A 21,241-nucleotide genomic window follows, 5' to 3' on the forward strand; every position below is an offset into this window, starting at 1 on the left:
CAAAAAAAAATACAAACATGAAAAACAACATTTAGTAAAGATAAAAATTAGTAATAAAAAGAAACAAAAATTCTATGGCTGGGAAAAAAGCCCTAAGTGTGTGTATCTTATGCACCACATAGTCAATATAGCGTTTAACCAAAAAGTAGCAGAGAATTAGGCAGATATGCCAGTTTCTGTAAAATGAGGGCAATTGAGTAATAAAGAAAGGAGGGGATATTAAAACAAAGAAGGACAAAAGGGAAGTAAAAGAGAATACAGTTGTTTATTTCTCCTGGAACACATCAGCAGAGCATGTGTTGCGTTATATTTACATTCTTTGGCACATATTCTGGGAATTTTTGAGCTAGCATCTGATCTAATCTCAAAAATAAGAGGAATGCACTGCCCAAGTTTTGTACCCTTGAGATGAGGCAAGCCACAACTCGAAATTCTGTAATTAATGAGTAACTTTGTCTCTGAACCCTGAAGGGCCAGTCCCCCACCCTCCACCCCCGGGAGCTGGTGTTTAGGCCCTGTGTCCAACTCAGGCCAGGCTGCTTGGAACCAGCTGTGAGGAACCAGTGGCCATCCAGATGTTGGGCAGCATGACCAATGTCCAGCAACATGTTCACTATCCCTGAACCAGAATGCAAAATTACATCGCTCGCTTATCAGTTTAGTTAGAGCGTATTTAAATCAATGTTTGAACAACTCTGCAAATGCAGGATCCTTTGCTAGAGAGCCATTTTGGCACCATCTGCCTGCCTAGGTCAGGCCTTACAGGGTGGTCGTAAGTGGGCTGCTGCAAGAAATGTCATGGTGAGGGAGCAAGGAACCACGCTAGAAGAGAGAATAAATGCCTAAGGACATAAGACAAGCCCTTTTGGCTTGGGCCAAAACATCCTGGTCTCACAGTTGCCCCCCGGGTGCCTCTGGGAAGTCCAAACGAAGAACCTGCGTGGAACTCCCCCCACCTGTGATCATTCCCAGCAAAGAAGAAACAGAGCTACAAGGGGAATACAGAAACCCTAAGTTACTGAATCACTAACAATATCCATATATAATTGTATTTATAGGTTTTTTCTTTTTTTAAAAAAAATAAGGGTCTAATTCACATCAGTTATCCTAGTGCCTTTGTACTAAATGGCTAGAAAACCTTTTCACTGGGAGAAAAAGTTTACTTCTAAGCAAGTGGGATAAAATATTGCCTGTATCATTCTACTTATTTCTCTGCAAGTAAGGCCTGCTCTGCAGTATGCATTTAAAGCAGTAATGTACCCCCTTTTAAAAACAGCCATGGCTTCCATCAAATAATTCTGGGAACTGTCATCTCTGAAGGGTGCAGAGAGTTGTTAGGACGTCCCCATCTCCTCTCACCAAAGGACATCCTCCCCCCACCCCAGCTACAACCACCTCCACAGAACACCTCTGACTCCCAACGGTGCCAATCACAAGACGTTTTCTGGCATATGTGCCATAATAGCACATGATGTTCTGTCAGGGTTCATAACTAGCCAGTGCAGGGGATGGAACAAACAGCCTATTGAAAATGGACATGTTACGAGTCCTGAGATGCTACTGCGGGCTTTCTCCACACCAGATTAAATCCTCAGCTTCAAACAAAGTTCTGTTTTAAAGGGTGTTTTCTAGGATTGCAAGAACCACTTGAGGCAGAAGCCTGATCTTTTGAGATGCAAGAAGAACTTTGAGAACTCATTATATATGCTCCAGTTAGAACAGAAATTGTTTGTAGTGCCGTCAAAATGAGGTTTCTTGAGAGTGTGACAGCTCAGAAAGAGCTTGGAGAGGCAGCTGGTTCCCTTTAGAGTCAGTCATTTGGTTATCATCAGAAGAAGAAGAAGGAGAAGAAGAGGAGGAGGAGGAGTTTGGATTTGATATGCCGCTTTATCACTCCCCTTCAGGAGTCTCAAAGCGGCTCACATTCTCCTTTCCCTTCCTCCCCCACAACAAACACTCTGTGAGGTGAGTGGGGCTGAGAGACTTCAGAGAAGTGGGACTGGCCCAAGGTCACCCAGCAGCTGCAGGTGGAGGAGCAGGGAAGCGAAGCCGGTTCCCCAGATTACGAGTCTTATCGCTCTTAACCACTACACCACACTGGCTCAGAAGATACTTGGATAATTGATCAATCAAAAACCACAGCAGGAATCAAAGCAGTTTAAGAATTGGGCCCAGCGACTGAGTGGGCAGGGAGCCAGAGAGAATGCAGTAGTATGAGTTGGTATAACAGAGACCAAAGGGACTGAGCTACAAATTATGAATTCCCCAACTTGGAATTTGTCTGCTATGAACTCATTAGGCAGCCCCAGGAAAGCCACTCTCTTAAATTGGTTCTATCGGCAATAGGTTTTAATCTGAGTCATTCCAATGGATGCAGAGCGTGATGTTGCCTTGGACATTTTAATCACAAAGGTAGTGTGTCTTCCATCAAGATATCATTTAAACTTGCAAAAGATTTTATTAGAGGGAACAAATGTAATATACAAGTGTGATGTTGGGAAAGTATTAACAAAGCTTCAGAAACCAAGAATTACAAAAACAATTTGGTCCTCAGGAAAAGTAATTGTATAAGCTGCCACTTCACGGTTAGGTAACCTAACCAAGCACCTTTTATAAGACTGATGCGCATTAGACTAATAGCAAAAAAAGGGGGGGGGGACTGAACCGACATAGCCGAAGAGGTGCACACTCTTGACCACGGTGATAAACTCCAATCCCGTTTGGATTTTATTTGGAACGTTGCTGTATTGTTAAAACAAATATTTACAAGATACAACATGCTTTTCACGAGACATTCTATTTATTTCTGCAGTAATATCCAACCGTTTTAGGAACTCCTCTCCTTGGTCTTTTTTTGCTACTGAAGATGTCTCACAAGGCAGCGGGTACAGATTTTTCCTCAGGATTTACTCCCAAAGCCTTTCTCATGAATGAGCATAGCTGCAAAGTAGTGGAGGTTTAGGATCAGAGTTTTTCTTCTGCTAGATGGTTTACCTTCCCAGGTTGATGAGCCCCATCTGCCCCTCACTTCCCTCTACAGTATGTGCAGAAACCACCTTCTTGATCGTTGGACCCACTATTAGTCTTGTCCACTCCATCCGCCGGGGCCTGTCTTCACATGCAGGGGGTTGTCCCTAACTCAGTGAGGGTTTGAGACCCACCAGCTTCCTCCTGGTTTAGCCAGTCAGTTGAAGCTGTTTCCCAGGGTGTGGCCACTGTCACATCCTGACAGCTTCCAGGAGCCACAGGTGAGAGCTGAGTGCAGGGTGGGGACCAAAGGTGGACAAACTACCCCAGAAGGAGCATGGCATGTCCCCCACCAGAGGTACTACCTCTCCCCTAAGACACACCTGTGACCATGTAGTTGGTCCTTTTAAAAGGCATTGTGCTACTGTTGCTCTTTGGTTTCTTGCCTCTCATAGTTGTTTTAATACAGGGTTAGATACATGCAGAAGGTGCCAGGCTCAGTCCCGAGGCAGAGAAGAAAAGGCCCAGTTGGAACCCCGGCAGAGTTGCTGTTGCCAGTAAGACCAGTGGACAATGATAAGCTAGAGGGACTCATGGTCTGACTGGGAATAAGGCAGCTTCCTATGTTCTTGGGGTCCTCCAAATATTGTTGGACTCCAGCTGCCATTAGCCCCAGCCAGCATGCCCAATGGTGAGGTATCATGGGCAAGCATTCAAAATTAGCTAGGTGCCAGGTGCATTTTGCACCTTGCTTTTGACCACTTGTGAGCAAGTGAAGATGCCTGGGCCCCAGGATGGCACCTGACATTTCCACCATCTGGGGATCATTGGATCGGGACTGTTTGCACACACCAATACCCCATCCTGTAGAAGAGGTCACCATGAAGAAAAAGAGGTCAGAATAGGCCAATATATATGTGGCTGTCCCTGGATCAAGTGACTTTCCTTCTCTAAGTTTTCAAAGTTCTCAACCTGGCTTAAGGTTGTCATCTGAACTGAGAATCAATCAGAGACAGTCCATCATTTGAAAAATAAGACTTTTTAGAGCCATCTTGCCCCCCAACTAGACTTTCCGTTTTGGTGACTGTAGCCTTGGTTTAAGGAGCCCTTTGGTGCCTAGTTATATATTTGAGTTTCTAACACTGATCATGGGAGCTGTAGTCCAACTGTGTCCGAAAAGCCACAGGTCCCCTATCTAAATCAAGGATGTGTTATTATTTCCCAAGTGTAGATGCAAAAGTGGCTTGAATGCAAGGCAAGGAATGTCTACTGCTAAGTGGAGAGAGACTCTGGCAGGCAGAACAAGAGAGAGGGTTTCCTGCCAGGAGACAGGCAAGCACCACCCGCACAAGGCCATTCTTGGATTCCTAGAATATTTGGTTGTGCTTCAATAGACCACAACTGAAAATATTTGATCAGCCATAGTCATGTGGTCACTGGGATAGCTCAGCAGTGCCTTCCAACGCTGCAATTCTATGTTTCTGTGTCCCCAAATTCCCTTCTTCACAGGAATGTTTTTCTCAAGGTTGACCAAATTCATTTGGGCTTAATCCCTTTGCTCATTCTACAGCCTCAGCAGATAAGATCCAGATAAGAGAAGGCAGGAAAGGGCGGAGGGAGGGGGAAGCCAACCCCCCCTCCCTTACTTTTAGGGATATTTTGCAATGAGGCTCCTATTTGTGCATTAGAGCAGGAAGTGTTTCTGCTGATCTGATGCTTATGTAAGACAATGTCAGCTGCTCAAGCCCAAGCCTCCTGCCTTAACACGAGACTTCTGACCACAGCTGGACCCATGGTCTAATGCACCACCTGCCTGAGTCTTGCAGCTTTCCCTATCATTGTACCTCCATTTTTCAGATGTCCCTTAGGCAGTTGCAAAATACTTTTTCCTAAAAGTCCCCCAGCCCTACTGTATTTATTTAGGGCTTGACTAAGGCAGTTCCTGTTTATTTCCTGAAAAGCAGAGGTAAAGGATAGGGTTGCCAATAATTGGACTATAGTTATATTAAACCTACAGCTTATTCCTTCCACAAACACCATTGCCTCATGTGGTTTTCCAAAGGCTGAAGGACTGTTCAACTGAAGTCCCCCTTGCAGATTATGGTTCAGGCCAACCTCTTGGCCACGCTGGTGGGAGCTGGGGCCCAGGCACCTCTGAAGGGCCACAGCTTCCTCATGCCTGACTCAGGCCCTGGAGTTGGAGTTTCCTTTAATTACAGCTGCCAAACCTCTTTTCTTGGGAAACTATTGTGGCCATATTTAAAACAGTAAATTGTCTAACTTTGTAAACCACTCAGTGCAAGTGTATGGTCTCTCCTCTCTCTATAGGAGCTGGATACATTTATTATTCTGTACCAAACAATGTAGAAAATCATTATAGCATAAGCTCTTTTTGGAAATAGAAGTAAGAAATGTCATCATAAAGTTGCAGTCTTATAACTTATGTACATTTACCTGGGAGTATCACATTCCACTCAAAAATTCAGTGGGACTTCTTCTCAGTAAAGATGCATAGGGTCGTATTGCCTGCTGCAATATGTACACGTACTCATATGCCAAGGAATTGTGGCCCTGCAGAGATTGTTGTGTTCCAGCTCACATCAGCCCTAAGCTAACACAGCCAGTGATGAGAGCTGCAGTCCAGCACGCCCCCCCCCCGCCCCGCTCTCCAGAAATCACGCCTGCTTGTGGCGGAGTCAGGGGTCCATAAAACACAAGAACAGCTTGTGACATTCCAAGGCAAAGCTCAAGTGTATACTAGATAAGATGAGTGGCTCCATTCACAGCAGCTGAAACTGGTACCAACAATTTAATACAGCTCTGCTTTATAGAATTGTAGCATTGCAAAGGACCCCAAGGGTTGTCTAGTTCAACCGCCTGCAATGCAGGAATCTCAGCTAAAGCATCCATGACAGATGGCCATCCAACCTCTGCTTAAAAACTTTCAAGAGAGTCCACAACCTCCCGAACAGCTCTTACTGTCAGAAAATTCTTCCTGATGTTTAGTTGGAATCTTCTTTCTTGTAAGTTGAAGCCTTTGGTTCAAGTCCTACCCTCCAGAGCAGGAGAAAACAAGCTTGCTCCATCTTCCAACTAGCAACCCTTAAAATATTTGAAGATGGCTATCATGTCTCCTCTTAAGTCTCCTCTTTTCCAGCCTAAACACACCCAGCTTCTTCAACCGTTCAAGGCTTGGTTTCCAGACCCTTGATCATCTCGCTTGCCCTCCTCTGCACACATTCCAGCTTATCAATATCCTTCTTAAATTGTGGTGCCCAGAATTGGACACAATATTCCTTCCAGGTGTGGCATCACCAAGGCGGAACAGAGTGCTACAGTTGCTTCCCTTGATTTGAACACTAGACTTCTGCTGATGCAGCCTAGAATAGCATTAACTTTTTTTTGCTGCTGCATCTCATGTGTGACTGTGTGTGGTTGTGTGGAGTTTTCAATATATATATATATATATATATATATATATATATATATATATATATGCAGGTTTTGGTGTCCTCGGGTGTCTTCCCGTGTAAAAGTTGGGGTGTCTAGGCGACGTTTCGACGAGGTCTCACTCGTCATCTTCAGGCTGGTGCTTTCGGCTTCTTGTTACTGGAACAGAGCGGGATCTCAATGTTTGTTCATGTTGTGACGACACATCCCGCTTGCCAGACATCTGGAAATTAGCCCTCCCCACAAAAACTGACACCAGATCCAGAGGCACACAGAACGCCAACACCAATCAACCACACCAGACCCAAACCCAGACCCTCTCCACAGATGAATTACTGACACCATCCAGTAGCCAGTCCATGGTGGCACCTCCGGATGCTGCACCCCCCTGCAATCCCTACACAGATCTGGCTGACACAAGCCACAAAACCACAGCTCGCCCCTATACACGAAGCCAAGCCAAAGCACAACTAAGTGCAATACAGCCATCTTCTCAGGAAAACCCTTCACAAAGTTCAAGAGGTCAAGACACAAAGACTTTAGCAACTAATCCACACCTAATGACCCACCTAAGTGGTACTAAGGATATCACTCAAGAAATCACTCAAGGTATCTCTCAAGTAATTAAGGAACAAAAGAAGAAAAGGCACACTAGCCTGGGAACTTCCTCTCTGCCCAGAACATTGGAGGCTAGACACCACACCCCCTCTACAGTATTTATAGGAACTCAAACATTGAGATCCCGCTCTGTTCCAGTAACAAGAAGCCGAAAGCACCAGCCTGAAGATGACGAGTGAGACCTCGTCGAAACGTCGCCTAGACACCCCAACTTTTACACGGGAAGACACCCGAGGACACCAAAACCTGCATTCCTGTACCCGTGAAAATCTACGAAAGCATATATATATATATATATATATATACACACACAAAAGAAAAAGAAACACAACCTTTAAATATCTCCCCAAAATAAGATGGGTATAAGGTCTAGAATAAATCACTATACTGGCACTTTGGCACAAAGAGGAAGAGAAAATAAGTAAAAGGACAAATTGCATTTATAGTGAAGACAAAAAAAATAATGTAATCCAATCTCTGTTCTACGTAGCTAATGCGTAATTGGCATATGAAATAAAGTTACACTATATAGCTTGAATGTTTGCAGCTTCTCTTTCCCTTGTAATAGTTGTACATGGGAGTAACTTTCTCCAATATTCCAAAGATTTTTATCTCTGTGTATACTTTATTGGAAGCCGCCCAGAGTGGCTGGGGCAACCCAGTCAGATGGGAAGGGTACAAGAAATATATTATTCTTACTATAAAATGAAACAACAACAACAACTTTACCAAAAAGAAATACAAGGTCACTCCCATCAAAGGTGGAAGTATGTGCCTTTAACAGGAAACAAGGTTACAAGCAGGTCTAATATCTACCAGCTGTGCCTAAGTTCTGTATCAGCGGTGCAATATTTTCATTGACATTTCACAAATACCTGGTGACACAGATTTAAATCAGTTTTTTATCCACTCATTCAGACAGACTTCGCTACTGCTATATTCAAGCCATCCACCCAGATTTTCTTTGGGCCCAAAGAGGAACCTGTTTGACATAGCTTTGCCGTGCTAATTTAACATTTTTGAGGGTGGTGCAGGGAGTAGCCTGATCTCAGGTGAATCCTACATTAATTGAAGGGGTCTTGAGGACAAATAAATGCCGGGTCCTACCTGCACTAAACATTTAAAGCAGCACTCGCACCATCTTAAACAGTCAAGGCTTCCTCCAAAGAATCTTGAGAACTACAGTTTGTTATGAGTGGTGAGTTTTAGGAAACTCCCTATCAGAGCGGTAGCTGGGGGGGGCGGTCTAGCCACGGTTTCTGATCCAGTGAAGCCCCCTGTGGGTTTCTGCTATGGTGTAAGAAAGAAATTCTGAGGGACAGAGGGAGGGACAGGAAGCTGAGGAAGAGAATCAGTTGGACTAGATGACCCTTGGGCTCCCTTCCAACTCTACAATTCTATGATTCTATGATACCTTCAGAACTTTGAATGCGCTTAAATAGCTAAGGTTGAGGGATTTTACAGACTATACATGATCTGCACACAGGAAAGTAAAGGGTGTGTGTGAGCATTTTCCCTGCCAGAGGCAGTTCCCTGGCAAGCTCTGGTCAGCCCGGCTGCATTAGGAATGTAATAGATAGGCACTTTCTACCTTTCTACATTGGCTCCCAGTACGTTTCTGAGCACAATTCAAAGTGTTGGTATTGACCTTTAAAGCCCTAAACGGCGGCGTCCCAGTATACCTGAAGGAGCGTCTCCACCCCCATCGTTCTGCCCGGACACTGAGGTCCAGCTCCGAGGGCCTTCTGGCGGTTCCTTCATTGTGAGAAGCAAAGCTACAGGGAACCAGCCAGAGGGCCTTCTCGGTAGTGGCGCCCGCCCTGTGGAACGCTCTTCCAGCAGATGTCAAAGAGATAAACTACTACCTGATTTTCAGAAGACATCTGAAGGCAGCCCTGTTTAGGGAAGTTTTTAATGTGTGACATTTTAGTGTATTTTTTGTCTTTGTTGGAAGCTGCCCAGAGTGGCTGGGGAAACCCAACCAGGTGGGCGGGGTACAAATAATAAATTATTATATTACCTTAGACTTGCAAAAAGCATTTCTTCACCTCATATGGAACCTAAAATCACTACAAAACTATCATTTCCTAAAATGGGTAATAAAAAAAACAACTGAAAGGAATGTTGTTGAAGCTTACTCAGGAGTAAATTTACATGTCAAAACTCCTTGCACAGAACCAAGAGGGTTGGGTTTTTTCCTCAAAGAGGAAAAAAAATTAAAGGAAACACCAGAGGGTCTTGGCTGATCTTATGGAAATGCAGTCTTTTAATGATCCTGTGACCAAATAATCCAGTTCAAAACCTGACCAAATAGACAATTGCTGCACACAGAAGTTCAACTTTTGACAATTTGTTTTTAGTGGAAGAGATACTCATTTTCCCTTTGTTCATACAGTAATAATACTTCTTTGGATTCCTTTGTATTCAAATGATATTGCGCCTACTTTTATGTCCTTTACGAATAAATCTTTCAAGGGGGGGTGCTTGTATGCATGCATGTGTATGTACACAAACATGCATGGGGGGTGGAGTGCCAAACTGAGTCTAGGTGGCAGGAAGCCCAGTTTCAGCCCTGCTCCCTATTCCCTTCCAGAGCTGCACTCTCCAGATTGGTTTAACACTCAATCCCTTTTCCCAGGGAACTCTGGGAATTGTAGCTCTGTGGTGGAATAGAGTCTCCTAACACTCACAGCCCCCTTTAAAAACTGCAGCTCCCAGGATTTTTGGAGGAAGCCATGACTGTTTAGTGTGGTGTGATGATGCTTCAAATATATAGTGAAGACGAGTCTGGGGTAAAACAAACTTTGGCATTGACTCTTCACACATATATAAAAATAAAAGTTCCAAGAGGACAGGGGAGTGTTCAATCTACCTCAGAAAGTTTTTTCACGATTTCTCCCCTTCCCAAACAACACTGCACACCATAAGTGTCTTTATGGAAACTTCCCCAATGCTCTTCTTCTCTTTTGTTGCACACAGTCATTGCGCATTGCAACTACATAACATCTTCGGAGGGTATCGTTCAGGTCAACAACTGGTCCCCATCTGCCCTTAAACTTCTTGTAATTCTCAAGAGTAGGAGGAAGAATTGTCAGCTGACACCAGACAAGACTAAACAGTGTCCTGGAGTGCCTTGTATGTGGGTTTTCTTCCTCGGTGACCTGACACAGCAATTTAATTCTTATAGTTCTGCTGTGCAAGTTTGTTGGACCAACAACTGAAAAATGCCCAGAGACAGAACACTTCCTGTTCCCAGAAAATGGAGGCAGCAGTAGAAAGAACAGAAGCATGACCTCATTTTTTCAAATCTATCTTCAGCGCTATTTCTGCAAATGAGGACCCCAATTCTGCAGCAGAAAGTCAAGATTCTGAAAGTTTTGGATAATCATGTTTTCCCTAAGAGTTACTGCTTCCTGCTTCTTCCTGAATTAGCCAATGAGGGGTCATGAATGCTTTTGCAGAGTGGATAGATTTCCTTTGAGGAGATATTAACATGAGGGAGGCGTGAACAGAAGCTTAGTGAGAGGATGCTCACAAAGGAGGAAGCTTGCCCTCTGACCTGCATCAGATACCCATGCTAGCCCGCCCTCCCTCACAGCACACATGAAATCACAGCATTTGCTGCTTACCAGCTGAGGACCCCAAGGTGATCTGAGAGCTGGTGCGCTGTGCTTTGCCTCTCTCTGCCTTGGCCCCAAATCGCAAATGCGCACACACACAAACTCCCACCTTTCAATCTATCAAACAGGAATAAATTACAACAGCCCTGCAATGCACCTTATGATAGGCATTTTTGGCAGTCTGGATACTCTAATCAACAGCACAATACAAGTAGCAAAAATATTATAATTAACTAGCAAACAGGACATTCAAACTCACTATTAGTCATTCATACACAGGACAATAATTGTATCCAGTCAGCAAGTATATGCTTTGTGCAGGGGCCTTTAAAAAGCAAATATACGAACACACATTCAACTGGCACACAACCCAATTAGTTTGCAACATTCTGCACCAGATGAGATGCTCATTAGAAATCTTCCTCCAGCATTTTGCTTCAACCCAATTTCTGGTAAAGGAATAAAGAGACACACACATGCACACATAGTCTCTTTTTCACCTGGGCTGAACTGTGCTCTAGGTAAGGAACCCATTCCACATCCCCTCTACTTGTTCAGATTTGCATCACCTTATTTTATCCTATTAATTTCAATGGTAGGTGATTTGCATCCATGATTTATTGCTTCATGCAAGATGCCCAAGCTGCATGCACAGAGCAGAGCAGAAATCACACAGACCCACAATGCTACAGGGTGTGCCTTTCCCCACAGTTAAAGGAACAATTACATGAGGTATGTGCCAGATATCCAGAGTGAAAAGGAACTGTCTATTCTATTTGGACGAGCTGTTGAGTATAGAGTTGAGTGGATAGCCCATAGCAGGTGAGCCCAAGCCAGCCTCATTACTAAGGACATCACAGCTCAGTATAGAGCATCTCCCTGGCATCTCCAGGCAAGGGAAGAAAACTCCTGCCTGAAACCTTGGAGAATAACCATCAGTCTGTGAAGGCAATGCTGAGCCAAATCCTGCCCTCATCACACATCCCAAACAGAAATAAGCACCAGAATTTCTTAGATCTTGGAGAAAGGGGTTTAAGAGGAAGGTTTCATAAGCAGTTCACTTCAAAGGCTATATTGCAAATACAGCTGAACTAGAAGTTATGCAAAATGTGCAGTTGAATAACTACATGCTTAAAAAGATAATACTACTAGGTGCCAAGGGGAATCAGTTTGCACTGGGCCTGGAGCACATGAGGAAAGGAGCTCAATTCCTTCCCTCCTGTGACGGATCTGGGGGAAATTTCCCCTATTGAGGGTAATCTCAGATTAAGTGTCATGGACTGGCTGGAATGGTGGGAGGCACCAGCTGGGGAATGTCCAAGAGAAGGCGGCTCAGAGCCAAAGAATGGTGGTGGGATGACAATAAGTGGTCAGAGGGAGAAGAGAGAGCAGACTGGGAGTAGGTGGTGTTGGAAGCTGAAGAGGCAACGGGGGTTAGTGAGCAGGGGGAGTCTGTGGCAGAGAGCAGTCCAGCTGAAGCAGGAGAGGAGTGTGGCCAAGAGGCAGAGATGAGATAGGATGGTGAAGAAGCCAGGGGGTCTCCCCCTCCTGCTGTGACCAGCTCCCCTCCTCCCATTTGTCTCTCAGAACCAGAAGAGGTATGAAGAGGGATTGCTTGGGAAGGACCCAGGAAAGGAGATGATTTAGGTAGCTGTGGGAAGGCAGGGACCTTCAGTCTCCACAACTGCCTCATGGGGCAAGACCTATCCGATTTGCTGTGCTAATTACACCTGGCATTCCTCAGACGACCTTGTTTCTTCTAATAAAGAGTTAACTTCACTTACTCTGTGATTTATTGCTGGCTCGCTCCTGACAGAAAGATATGCTTGGTCTGCTTATAGAGTTCACCACACCTCCTGAGCTGTGATCCGAACAGAAATCTCCCCCACAGACACAAACACAAAACATACTCCATTTTGCCTTTGTGGGGAGGAGGCAGTCATTAGGAGCATTTTAAATAAACATTTTAAGATTCAGTGTTGCAATCAGCCTTAACACACATGCATAGTCACTAAGGATAATTAACTATGCTGTCCCAATTTCCATTCAAATGCGCAGGATGTATAAGATGGGGACAATTAAGAGCCTCCTTCCCAGGACAGGTAAACAAGCCACCTCAGGTGCATGCTGGCCAGGCTCTCTTCCCTCTGCAGCCCCAACCCAGGCCAACTGTTTTGAAGGCAGAAGGAGCAAAAAACTCATAAAAGCTGCCATATACTGAATTGGACCATATGAGCGTAGCAGCAGGAGAGTAGCTGGGTCAACTTCAAAGCAGGGAAAACTTTTGCTATGATCTTCCTGCTGTGCTACTGCTGCCCCTGAAGGAGAGGAGAGGCGCTGGACCATCCCTGGAGGAAGCTGGACCCGCCAAGCACGGATTTGCAACAGCTGGCAAATCCAGACTTTCCAGACTTCTGGAAAGGGGAAATTGTTCGTTTGATGTGAATGATTTTAGGACCAGGGGGAGGTTGTCTTCCCCCCCAGAGCGGCAAGTAAGATGTCGAGTCGCATTTTTAAAAAGCACCTCCAAGGAGCCCCCCCCCCCCCCGCCTGGAAGGGACCAGGTGCCCCTTCTGCCGGCGCCCCGCGGGAGCGCGCCGTGCCCGCCTCGCCCCTACCTTGACCACCTGCTCCTCCATGATGGCCGGCAGCGAGACCACCAGGAAGACCCCGAAGCCCAGGCAGAGCAGGCCGGCGATGGCCAGCCCCACGGCCGCGCGGAAGGCGGAGCAGCAGCGCGCCATGGCGAGCGCAGAAGGAGCCGCGAAGACGCCGCGGCCGCCGCGCTAGCCCCCATTTACGGTCCCGGATTGAGGCCGGGCCCTCCCCGCGGGACCGCCCCGTCGCGCCCAGAAAGGCCGGCAAGGGCCGCCCTTCGGAGCCGGGCGGGGGAGGCGCCGACGCGGCGCTGGGAAGGGATCTCGCGGGCGGGCGGGCGGGCGGGGGACGCGCTTACTCGCGAGGAAACGTGCTGCGCGCACTTTCCGGCGACTAAGTGCCCTGGGACGCAGCGGCGCTTCCTTCCGAGTAAAGCAGCACAGGGACGTGCCGTGTAAACACGTGGACGGATTGGTGGTAAACAGAGCAGGGCACAGGAGTTCGGTAGCTGCCTGCACGCCTCCAAGCCCAGTTTTGACTTCTCAAGCTCCTTAAGGGGAAGGAGCCTTCTTGGATATCAAAGCCAACCTCCCCACCCCCTCCTGGTTTGGGTAGACTAGGGTAGCATACCCTCCCTACATTTCTGCAATGAAAATAGGGACACGTTGGACATTCCAGGATCAAATCAGAAACTGGGGTGGCTTTTTTAAATCTGGGACTGTCCCTGGTGAAAAGGGACACTTGGAGGGTCAGGTATTTGTCCAGTTTGTCGGCTGCCAAAACTTACTGCTGCCTTTATGAGGTGACTGTTTTGTGTTTTTTTGGAGGAGCCCATTACTACATTTATGTTTTTTAATATACCAGAAGCTCCCTGTAGGCTTCTAGGTAACAAGCAAACTTACAATTATTATTGTTATTATTATTATTATTATTATTATTAAGTTCCTTAATAATAAACAGAGCAAGTTCCTTCAATGTTACTTTGGACTCTGAGGGCAGGGCACAGTGCACACAGCTGCTCCTGATTGCAGGCCCTTAGCACAGGTGTGAGGGAACCTTTGGCCCTCGGGGTGTTGCTAAACTACAACTCATCAGCCTCAGCAAAGCATGGCCAGGGGTGATGGGAGTTGTAGTTCAGGACCATCTGAAAGGCCAAAGATTCCTCACACCTGGTTTAGAGATCAGCCCTCAACCCTGCAATAGAGCAGACTTCACTGAGCAGGGGACTACAACTTCCTGAATGCTTGCTTTTAGAGCCAAAAACTGCCCATTGCCATTGCAGGGGAAGAGTAGCTGAGCCTTGAGAAGCTAAGACAGAGAGGTGTGGAAAAAGTGGGTTGAGAGCTATGGTTCCCCCCACCCTGAAAAAATTGGAAGACTGTATATGGAATGCATAAAACTGTTTACTATAGACAAGAGAGGAAGTATCTGTGCTAAGTGTGCATACATCTATACACAGGAACAGACATACCCCATCAATTGCTGCATTCTGCAGAAGAGGGCCTCCTGTCAATACATCTTCCATACTGGGCCACTAGGGCGCAAGCAACCTGTCCTTTGGAACTCTGTCCCATCTAGCAAGTATTGCCTCTGTTATCTTGTTAGTGCCAAACCCTTCCTGGATTCAGAAAATCTAAGTAGCTAATGGCCAGTCTGGAGCACTCTTGGAGGAAACTGAATTTCTAGATTCATTTCAATTGGTGTTTTGGCACAGAAACTGCTTTGATCACCTTGTATGATAACCTCTGTTGAGAAAGACAGCGAAAATGGGCCCCCATTAATTCTCCTCAACCTCTCAGCTGCTTTCAGTACTGTTGACCATGGTCTCCTAATCAAGCAGCTGCCCAAGTAAAAGATGGATGGCACTGCATTGTGGGCCTACTTGGTCATTTCCAGAGAGTGATGCTCGGTGAGTGCTCTTCAGCCCTGTGAAGCCTTCCATGTGGGGTTCCTCAGGACTGGATTTCATCCCGTATGTCGCTTAGCACCAAACCACTGAGGGGGGTTATCCAGAGTTTTAGAGTACCTTGTCAGCAAGACACACAGGGAATATGCTGGACTGTTGTCTTGCCTGGATTGGATGAGACCCAAAAAACTGAAGCTCAATCCAGATAAGAATGAGGCACGCTAGTGGGTGGTTCCCTAGACTGCATGGATGGGAGGTTGCCTGTTCTTGATGTGGTTACACTCCCTCTGAAGGAGTGGGTACGCAGCTTACAAATTATTCTGGATCCTTTGTCGCTTGAGGCTCAGGCAGCCTCAGTGGCACAGAGTGCCTTTCATCAGGGATAGCCTAGCTTCTGTTGTCTATGCTCTGGTAACCTCTAGGTTAGCAAGCAGAGCTGCCTGTGAAGGCAGTTCAGAAACTTCAGCTGGTGCAGAATTCAGCGGACAGTTGCTCACGGGGGCAAAACCTTTTGAGCACATAACGCCAATCCTGGCCTGACTTCACCAGCTGCCAATTAGTTTCCAGGCCCAATCCAAAGCGCGGATTTTGAACTATAAAGTCTTAACAGCTCAGGACAATACCTCAAGGACCACCTATCCCCATACAAGCCAACCTAGACCCTGTGATCATGCTGTGTGGCCCTCATTCGTGTGCCTCCTCCACAAAAGGTCTGGAAGGTGGCAATGCAAGAACGGGCCCTTCCTGCAGTAGATCTGTTTGTGGAATGAGCTCCCTGGGAAGGCTTGCTTGGCACCTTGGTTACATATCTTCAGTATCAAGTGAAAACATTTATCTGTAACCAAGCCTTTGGCTGATTTAAAATTCTGTGGCCTTTCAAATGTCTTTGTGGGAGGGGGATTGATTTGTTTTTATTCATTATGTATTTTGTATTCTCATTTTGTATTTTTATGTTGTGATATATGAAGGGCAGTATACATATTTAATAAAATTTCAACAAGCCTTTTAATTGGCTATCCAAATGTTATCCTTATTACATTTGAAAATGTTATTACTTTTTTTTAGTACCGGTATATTTTAAATCACTTTAAAGGTATTTATAAATGGAATCAAATGAAGTGTTTCTAAATTTGGAGGGCTTTAGCTCTCGATCCTAGTCACAGGCCACAAAAAGCTTTAGAGCAGACATAGGCAAACTTGGCCCTCCAGATGTTTTGGGACTACAATTCCCATCATCCCTAGCTAACAAGGCCAGTGGTCAGAGGTGATGGGAGTTGTAGCCCCAAAACATTTGGAGCAGAGTTTGCCTATGCCTGCTTTAGTGTTAAAACCAGCACCTTGAATTGAGCAACTGTAACACAGTGTTTGTAGAACTCCTAATATAATCAAGAGGGAATTGGCTTCCTTTACATCAGCTGAACTTTCTGGGTCATCTTAACGTAGCTTGCAAAGCTTGTAACATCTTGGTTACCTTTTATGATGTTCCAGGGGCTATTATCACTTTTATCTCTTAAATGCAGTCTACCCTTGAGCCTGTTAAGCAACACATTATTTCACTGGTCCTTTTGATAGCACAAATTAACTCAGCTACCACCATTACTGGTTAAGATTTCATTCACTTGACTGGCTACAATGTCTAAAGGTTTCAAGCTCACATGATACAGTACTAGGATTGACATATAAAGCTTGAAAGAGCCTTATCACAGCCGTATTATCCATTGGTAGATTCATGGGAGATTTGCAGTAAAAAAGGGCTTAGCAGTAACTTTAAGCTGCTAAACTTTAGGTGGCCTCTGACAAGCGACCTTGTGTTGCAAGCCAGAGGAATCAAGAACACAGGCCAGTCAAGGATCCTCACATACCCATTACCTCACTCTTTTGGCACTTTCTGCAAGCTGTTGCTGCCATCTTTAGCAAGCCTCAAATATTGTGCGATTGGTGCATTAACTCCTCCACTGATTAGTGTTGTGCTTGGAATAGGACCAGGGATACCAGGGTTCAATTCCTCCCTCCACATAAAGCTCCCTGGGAGACATTGAACCAACCAGGATCCCCCTTTAAAGTATTTTTTTCTGAGTTTGTTGTTGTAAGCCACTTTGTATGTTTTAATGGAGCTGTACACCACTGAATATAGGGACGCGGGTGGCGCTGTGGGTTAAACCACAGAGCCTAGGGGTTGCCAATCAGGTCGGCGGTTCGAATCCCTGCGACGGGGTGAGCTCCCGTTGCTCTGTCCCTGCTCCTGCCAACCTAGTAGTTTGAAAGCACGTCAAAGTGCAAGTAGATAAATAGGTACCACTCGTGGGAAGGTAAACTGTTTCTGTGTGCTGCTCTGGTTTGCCAGAAGCTGCTTAGTCATGCTGGCCACATGACCCGGAAGCTGTATGCTGGCTCCCTCGGCCAATAAAGCGAGATGAGAACATCAACCCATCAGCTATGACTGGACCTAATGGTCAGGGGTCCCCTTTACCTTTACACCATTTAATGTATGCTTGTTAAAAGGTTTTACCTGCAGATTACTGTCAAACCGTATTAAGAGCTCAACAGCCCACATTACCAAAGAGCTATTTTCCAGCACAGGAAAGAATTGGCCTGTGAGATGTTAGCACCTAAACACACAGAGCCAAATGCAAGGCAAATGATTTTCATTGCTGTAATGTATTCAGTATTTCAGGCCAGGAACAAAATTTGGATTGCTCATGAGGTATCAAATGTTGATGTCTGTGGTGCAGGAGATTCTGACCAAATTTCAGTAAGAACTTAAGATTGGATGGCCATCTGTCATTTATGATCTAGTTAGTTGAGATTCCTGCATTGGACTAGAATGATCCTGGGATCCCTTCCAACTCTACAATTCTGACCGTAGCAAGAGCTCCTGGGTGGGACAACTGCAGGAAAACTCTACAATGACCATAGGTAACTTACGATTTGTCAGAGTTCTGATAGCAAGACCTCTACTGCATCCTGACACTCCTATATGCTCAGTCAGGAAGCTGCAGAGTGTCAGTTATAACAAGTATATCCAGATATCCAAGAAAAAGGATTTGAAAATAGTGTAACTTTAAGTGGTAAGCAAACTTGCTTTGGAAAGTTTCCCCCCTGCTACCCAAGTGGCTTAGAGACTCCAAACCAATAAAAACTTGTCAACTTGAGAGCTTCTAACATTTCACCTGGTATTATTTCCAAGTCCAAAATGTCTTGCTTTGGATCATAAGGCACCATATTCAGCTTTCAGTTTCTGTACCTCCTTGGAGCCATTTTATTCCCAGACAGGCATATGAACCAGCTTTCCTGGATTAGCTTACTTTACTGCACTATTAAGCTCATAGAAGTTAGCTAAATGGATTAGAGACATATGTAGTGCAAAGGTGACGAACAAGGGCATGAGAACCTACCAAGTAGAATAAAAGATACTCCACTTTGAGCTAGTGCCTCAAGATTGCAATTTAAGGTACTTGAGCTGAACCATTAAGCTAAGAGGAAAAAACCTATTGTGTCACTGCTGTTTATTAAATAGACTGAAATACAAGTTTGGGGCATTTCCCCAAAGGCCAGCTTCCAATTTACTTCCATTGAGGCAGGGTTAGAGTTGAACTAACCACAACTGTAATTTAACAAGCGAATGACTCCAATTGTTTCCCAGTTTACACCAGCTATTTGCAATCCCACCATAGGAGCCGATAGCTGTTAAGTGCCAAGAACCACTGCCTGCTTCAATAGCACTGAATCTCAAATTCAATTTACCGGTCAACAGTTCTCCACTTTGGCTGAAATAAAACCACTCCACATAAGCAGTGCTCCTCTCGCCTTTCAGTCATTAGTGAACTCTTAATGCTTGCATGTATGACTTCAGCAATGCAATCCCATTTGCTGAGGCTGCCTTAGCTTCTGGCTTAAGGAAATTATGTAAGTTAAAGTTTGTCGATATGATACTCAATTATGCCCCCTGCCAAGTATTTGCCAGATATTGTTCAATGGAATATTCAGCACAAACACCCCCCGAAACATACTGATGCTAAATCACCAAACCACCTAAAATGATGAAACAAGTACATTTGGGAATGCAACAGCTTTAATGAAACAAAGTGCAGTGAGGTTTACTTGGGTGGTTGTAAGTAGCAAGTTTAAATGCCACCCCTTAAACGTAGAACCAGGTGCAAGGTGGACTCCTTCTGGATGTTGTAGTCAGACAGGGTGCGGCCGTCTTCCAGCTGCTTGCCAGCAAAGATCAGCCTCTGCTGGTCAGGGGGAATACCTTCTTTGTCCTGAATCTTGGCCTTGACGTTCTCAATGGTGTCACTTGGCTCCACCTCCAAGGTGATGGTCTTGCCTGTCAAGGTCTTCACAAAGATCTGCATGCCTCCCCTCAGGCGCAGCACAAGGTGGAGGGTGGACTCCTTCTGGATGTTGTAGTCAGACAGGGTGCGGCCGTCTTCCAGCTGCTTGCCAGCAAAGATCAGCCTCTGCTGGTCAGGGGGAATGCCTTCTTTGTCCTGAATCTTGGCCTTGACGTTCTCAATGGTGTCACTTGGCTCCACCTCCAAGGTGATGGTCTTGCCTGTCAAGGTCTTCACAAAGATCTGCATGCCTCCCCTCAGGCGCAGCACAAGGTGGAGGGTGGACTCCTTCTGGATGTTGTAGTCAGACAGGGTGCGGCCGTCTTCCAGCTGCTTGCCAGCAAAGATCAGCCTCTGCTGGTCAGGGGGAATGCCTTCTTTGTCCTGAATCTTGGCCTTGACGTTCTCAATGGTGTCACTTGGCTCCACCTCCAAGGTGATGGTCTTGCCTGTCAAGGTCTTCACAAAGATCTGCATTTTCTCTGCAAGGGGGGGGGGGGAGAAGCAGCACAATTCAGATTTGGAAAAAGTCTCACTTTATTTAAGATGCCCCGACTTAAAACAAGAAGCCAGCAATCAACCCACTGACCAAACAATGCCAACTCCGCTTGCTTAAGGTAACGAGCTCCGCCCCCTTCAGACCAACAAGGCAGAAAGAGAGCAAGGATGCGCGCGCACCCCTAGCCGACGCCTGGCTGCGTGACGTCACAGTGCCTGGCTGCGTCACAAGCGCAGGCGCGTTAACGGCCTTCGCCGTGTTGTTTCTCGTCTCTTCCTCGAGGCGGCCATTTTGGACCGCGGCGCCTTTAGGCTTTTTTGGCCAATTCGTACCCGAACTGGCATCCGTACACGTCGAAATGACAGCAACTCTTGAGGACCATATTGTGCCCCCTCGCTTAAAGGCTGATGACCCCTCAAGTACCAACCGGATTCCCTTCCCGCCTCCCTCCGCTTTCGCCCCTCAGCCGCTCCAAAGTATCCCTCACGAGCCCAAACACCCTTCAGAAAACAGCCCTTCCTCCTAGCCGGAAGGCAGCTTTAACGAAGAAGCCAAGCGGCAGAGGAAAAAGGAGAGAAATGAGCCCTATTTCCCAACGAAAAATATCTCACCGCAGAGCTCGAGCCGGTCCAAGCAGACAGCAAATTCCAGGCGAGGAGAGGCGATTTGTTCTAGCTGCGCAGCTGCCCGCGACCTCCTTTTATATAGGTTTTTCGCTGAACAATAAGATCACTCCGCCAAAAGAAAAAAACCACCAGCCAGCCGACGTCAGAAGGACTATTTTTCCGCCCCGCGCGTGCGCTCTGTCAAACCGTATGCTGCGAAGGGGGAAAGCAACAGAGGTGACGTCAGGAGCTTTGACCCGCCTTTGTCGGGGTTTTTTTTAACTGGCAACGCGGAAGGATAAAACCGCCTCAGCTGCGCTAAGCCGCAATTGGCGGTTGGGGGAGGGGCAAAGAAAACAAGGTGTGAGGAAGAAGCTGAGGCAAAAACCCGGAGTGGGGTATTTTTCGCAAGCCTGGAATGGTTTGCACTAAATACTGTATATAATAATATTGTTCTTGTTATTACATATTTATTTATACCCTGCCTTTTCCCCTGACGGGACTCAAGGCAATTTACAGATTTAAAAAAACTGCCAAAAACAGAAAAATCAGTTCATTTAAAAAATTTCACAATTAAACACTGATAAAATTAAAACTATATACATAAACTTATGCCTGAATGTCAGTAGCACAAGAGTCTG

The 21,241-nt window shown here is 45.9% G+C and overlaps 2 protein-coding genes across 6 annotated transcripts in view; both read right to left on the reverse strand.

Annotated features, from left to right (window-relative positions):
* The window catches only part of SCARB1 (scavenger receptor class B member 1), a 53,647-nt gene extending 39,959 nt beyond the window's left edge, over nt 1-13,688 (reverse strand). For 3 of the 5 annotated variants that reach the window (XR_014559075.1, XM_083717366.1, XM_083717364.1), the window contains exon 1: nt 13,274-13,684. Coding sequence is in view for 3 of the 5 variants with exons in the window: in XM_083717366.1 (XP_083573492.1) it covers nt 13,274-13,399 (126 nt within the window). In the remaining 2 variants the exon portion in view is untranslated. Of the gene's footprint in view, nt 1-1,260; nt 1,284-13,273 lie in introns of those variants that run through there. The other 2 variants (XM_083717365.1, XM_083717367.1) reach the window with 2 other exon arrangements.
* Nucleotides 13,689-19,213: 5,525 nt separating this feature from the next.
* On the reverse strand, nt 19,214-20,765 carry OASL (2'-5'-oligoadenylate synthetase like). Its single transcript, XM_083717711.1, has 2 exons — nt 20,607-20,765; nt 19,214-19,978 (listed from the first exon to the last, which is right to left on the reverse strand). Exon 2 carries the CDS (start codon nt 19,971-19,973, stop codon nt 19,284-19,286), a length of 690 nt encoding a protein of 229 aa, XP_083573837.1. The 5' UTR covers nt 19,974-19,978; nt 20,607-20,765; the 3' UTR covers nt 19,214-19,283.
* Between the last annotated feature and the right edge of the window lie 476 nt (nt 20,766-21,241).

This window comes from Podarcis gaigeae, assembly GCF_964106915.1.
Source record: "Podarcis gaigeae genome assembly, chromosome: 16".
Lineage (NCBI taxonomy): Eukaryota > Metazoa > Chordata > Lepidosauria > Squamata > Lacertidae > Podarcis > Podarcis gaigeae.

Bases quoted from the DNA above. Each gene is read 5' to 3' on its own strand.
- OASL (XM_083717711.1), bottom strand. From the start codon at position 19,973: ATGCAGATCTTTGTGAAGACCTTGACAGGCAAGACCATCACCTTGGAG.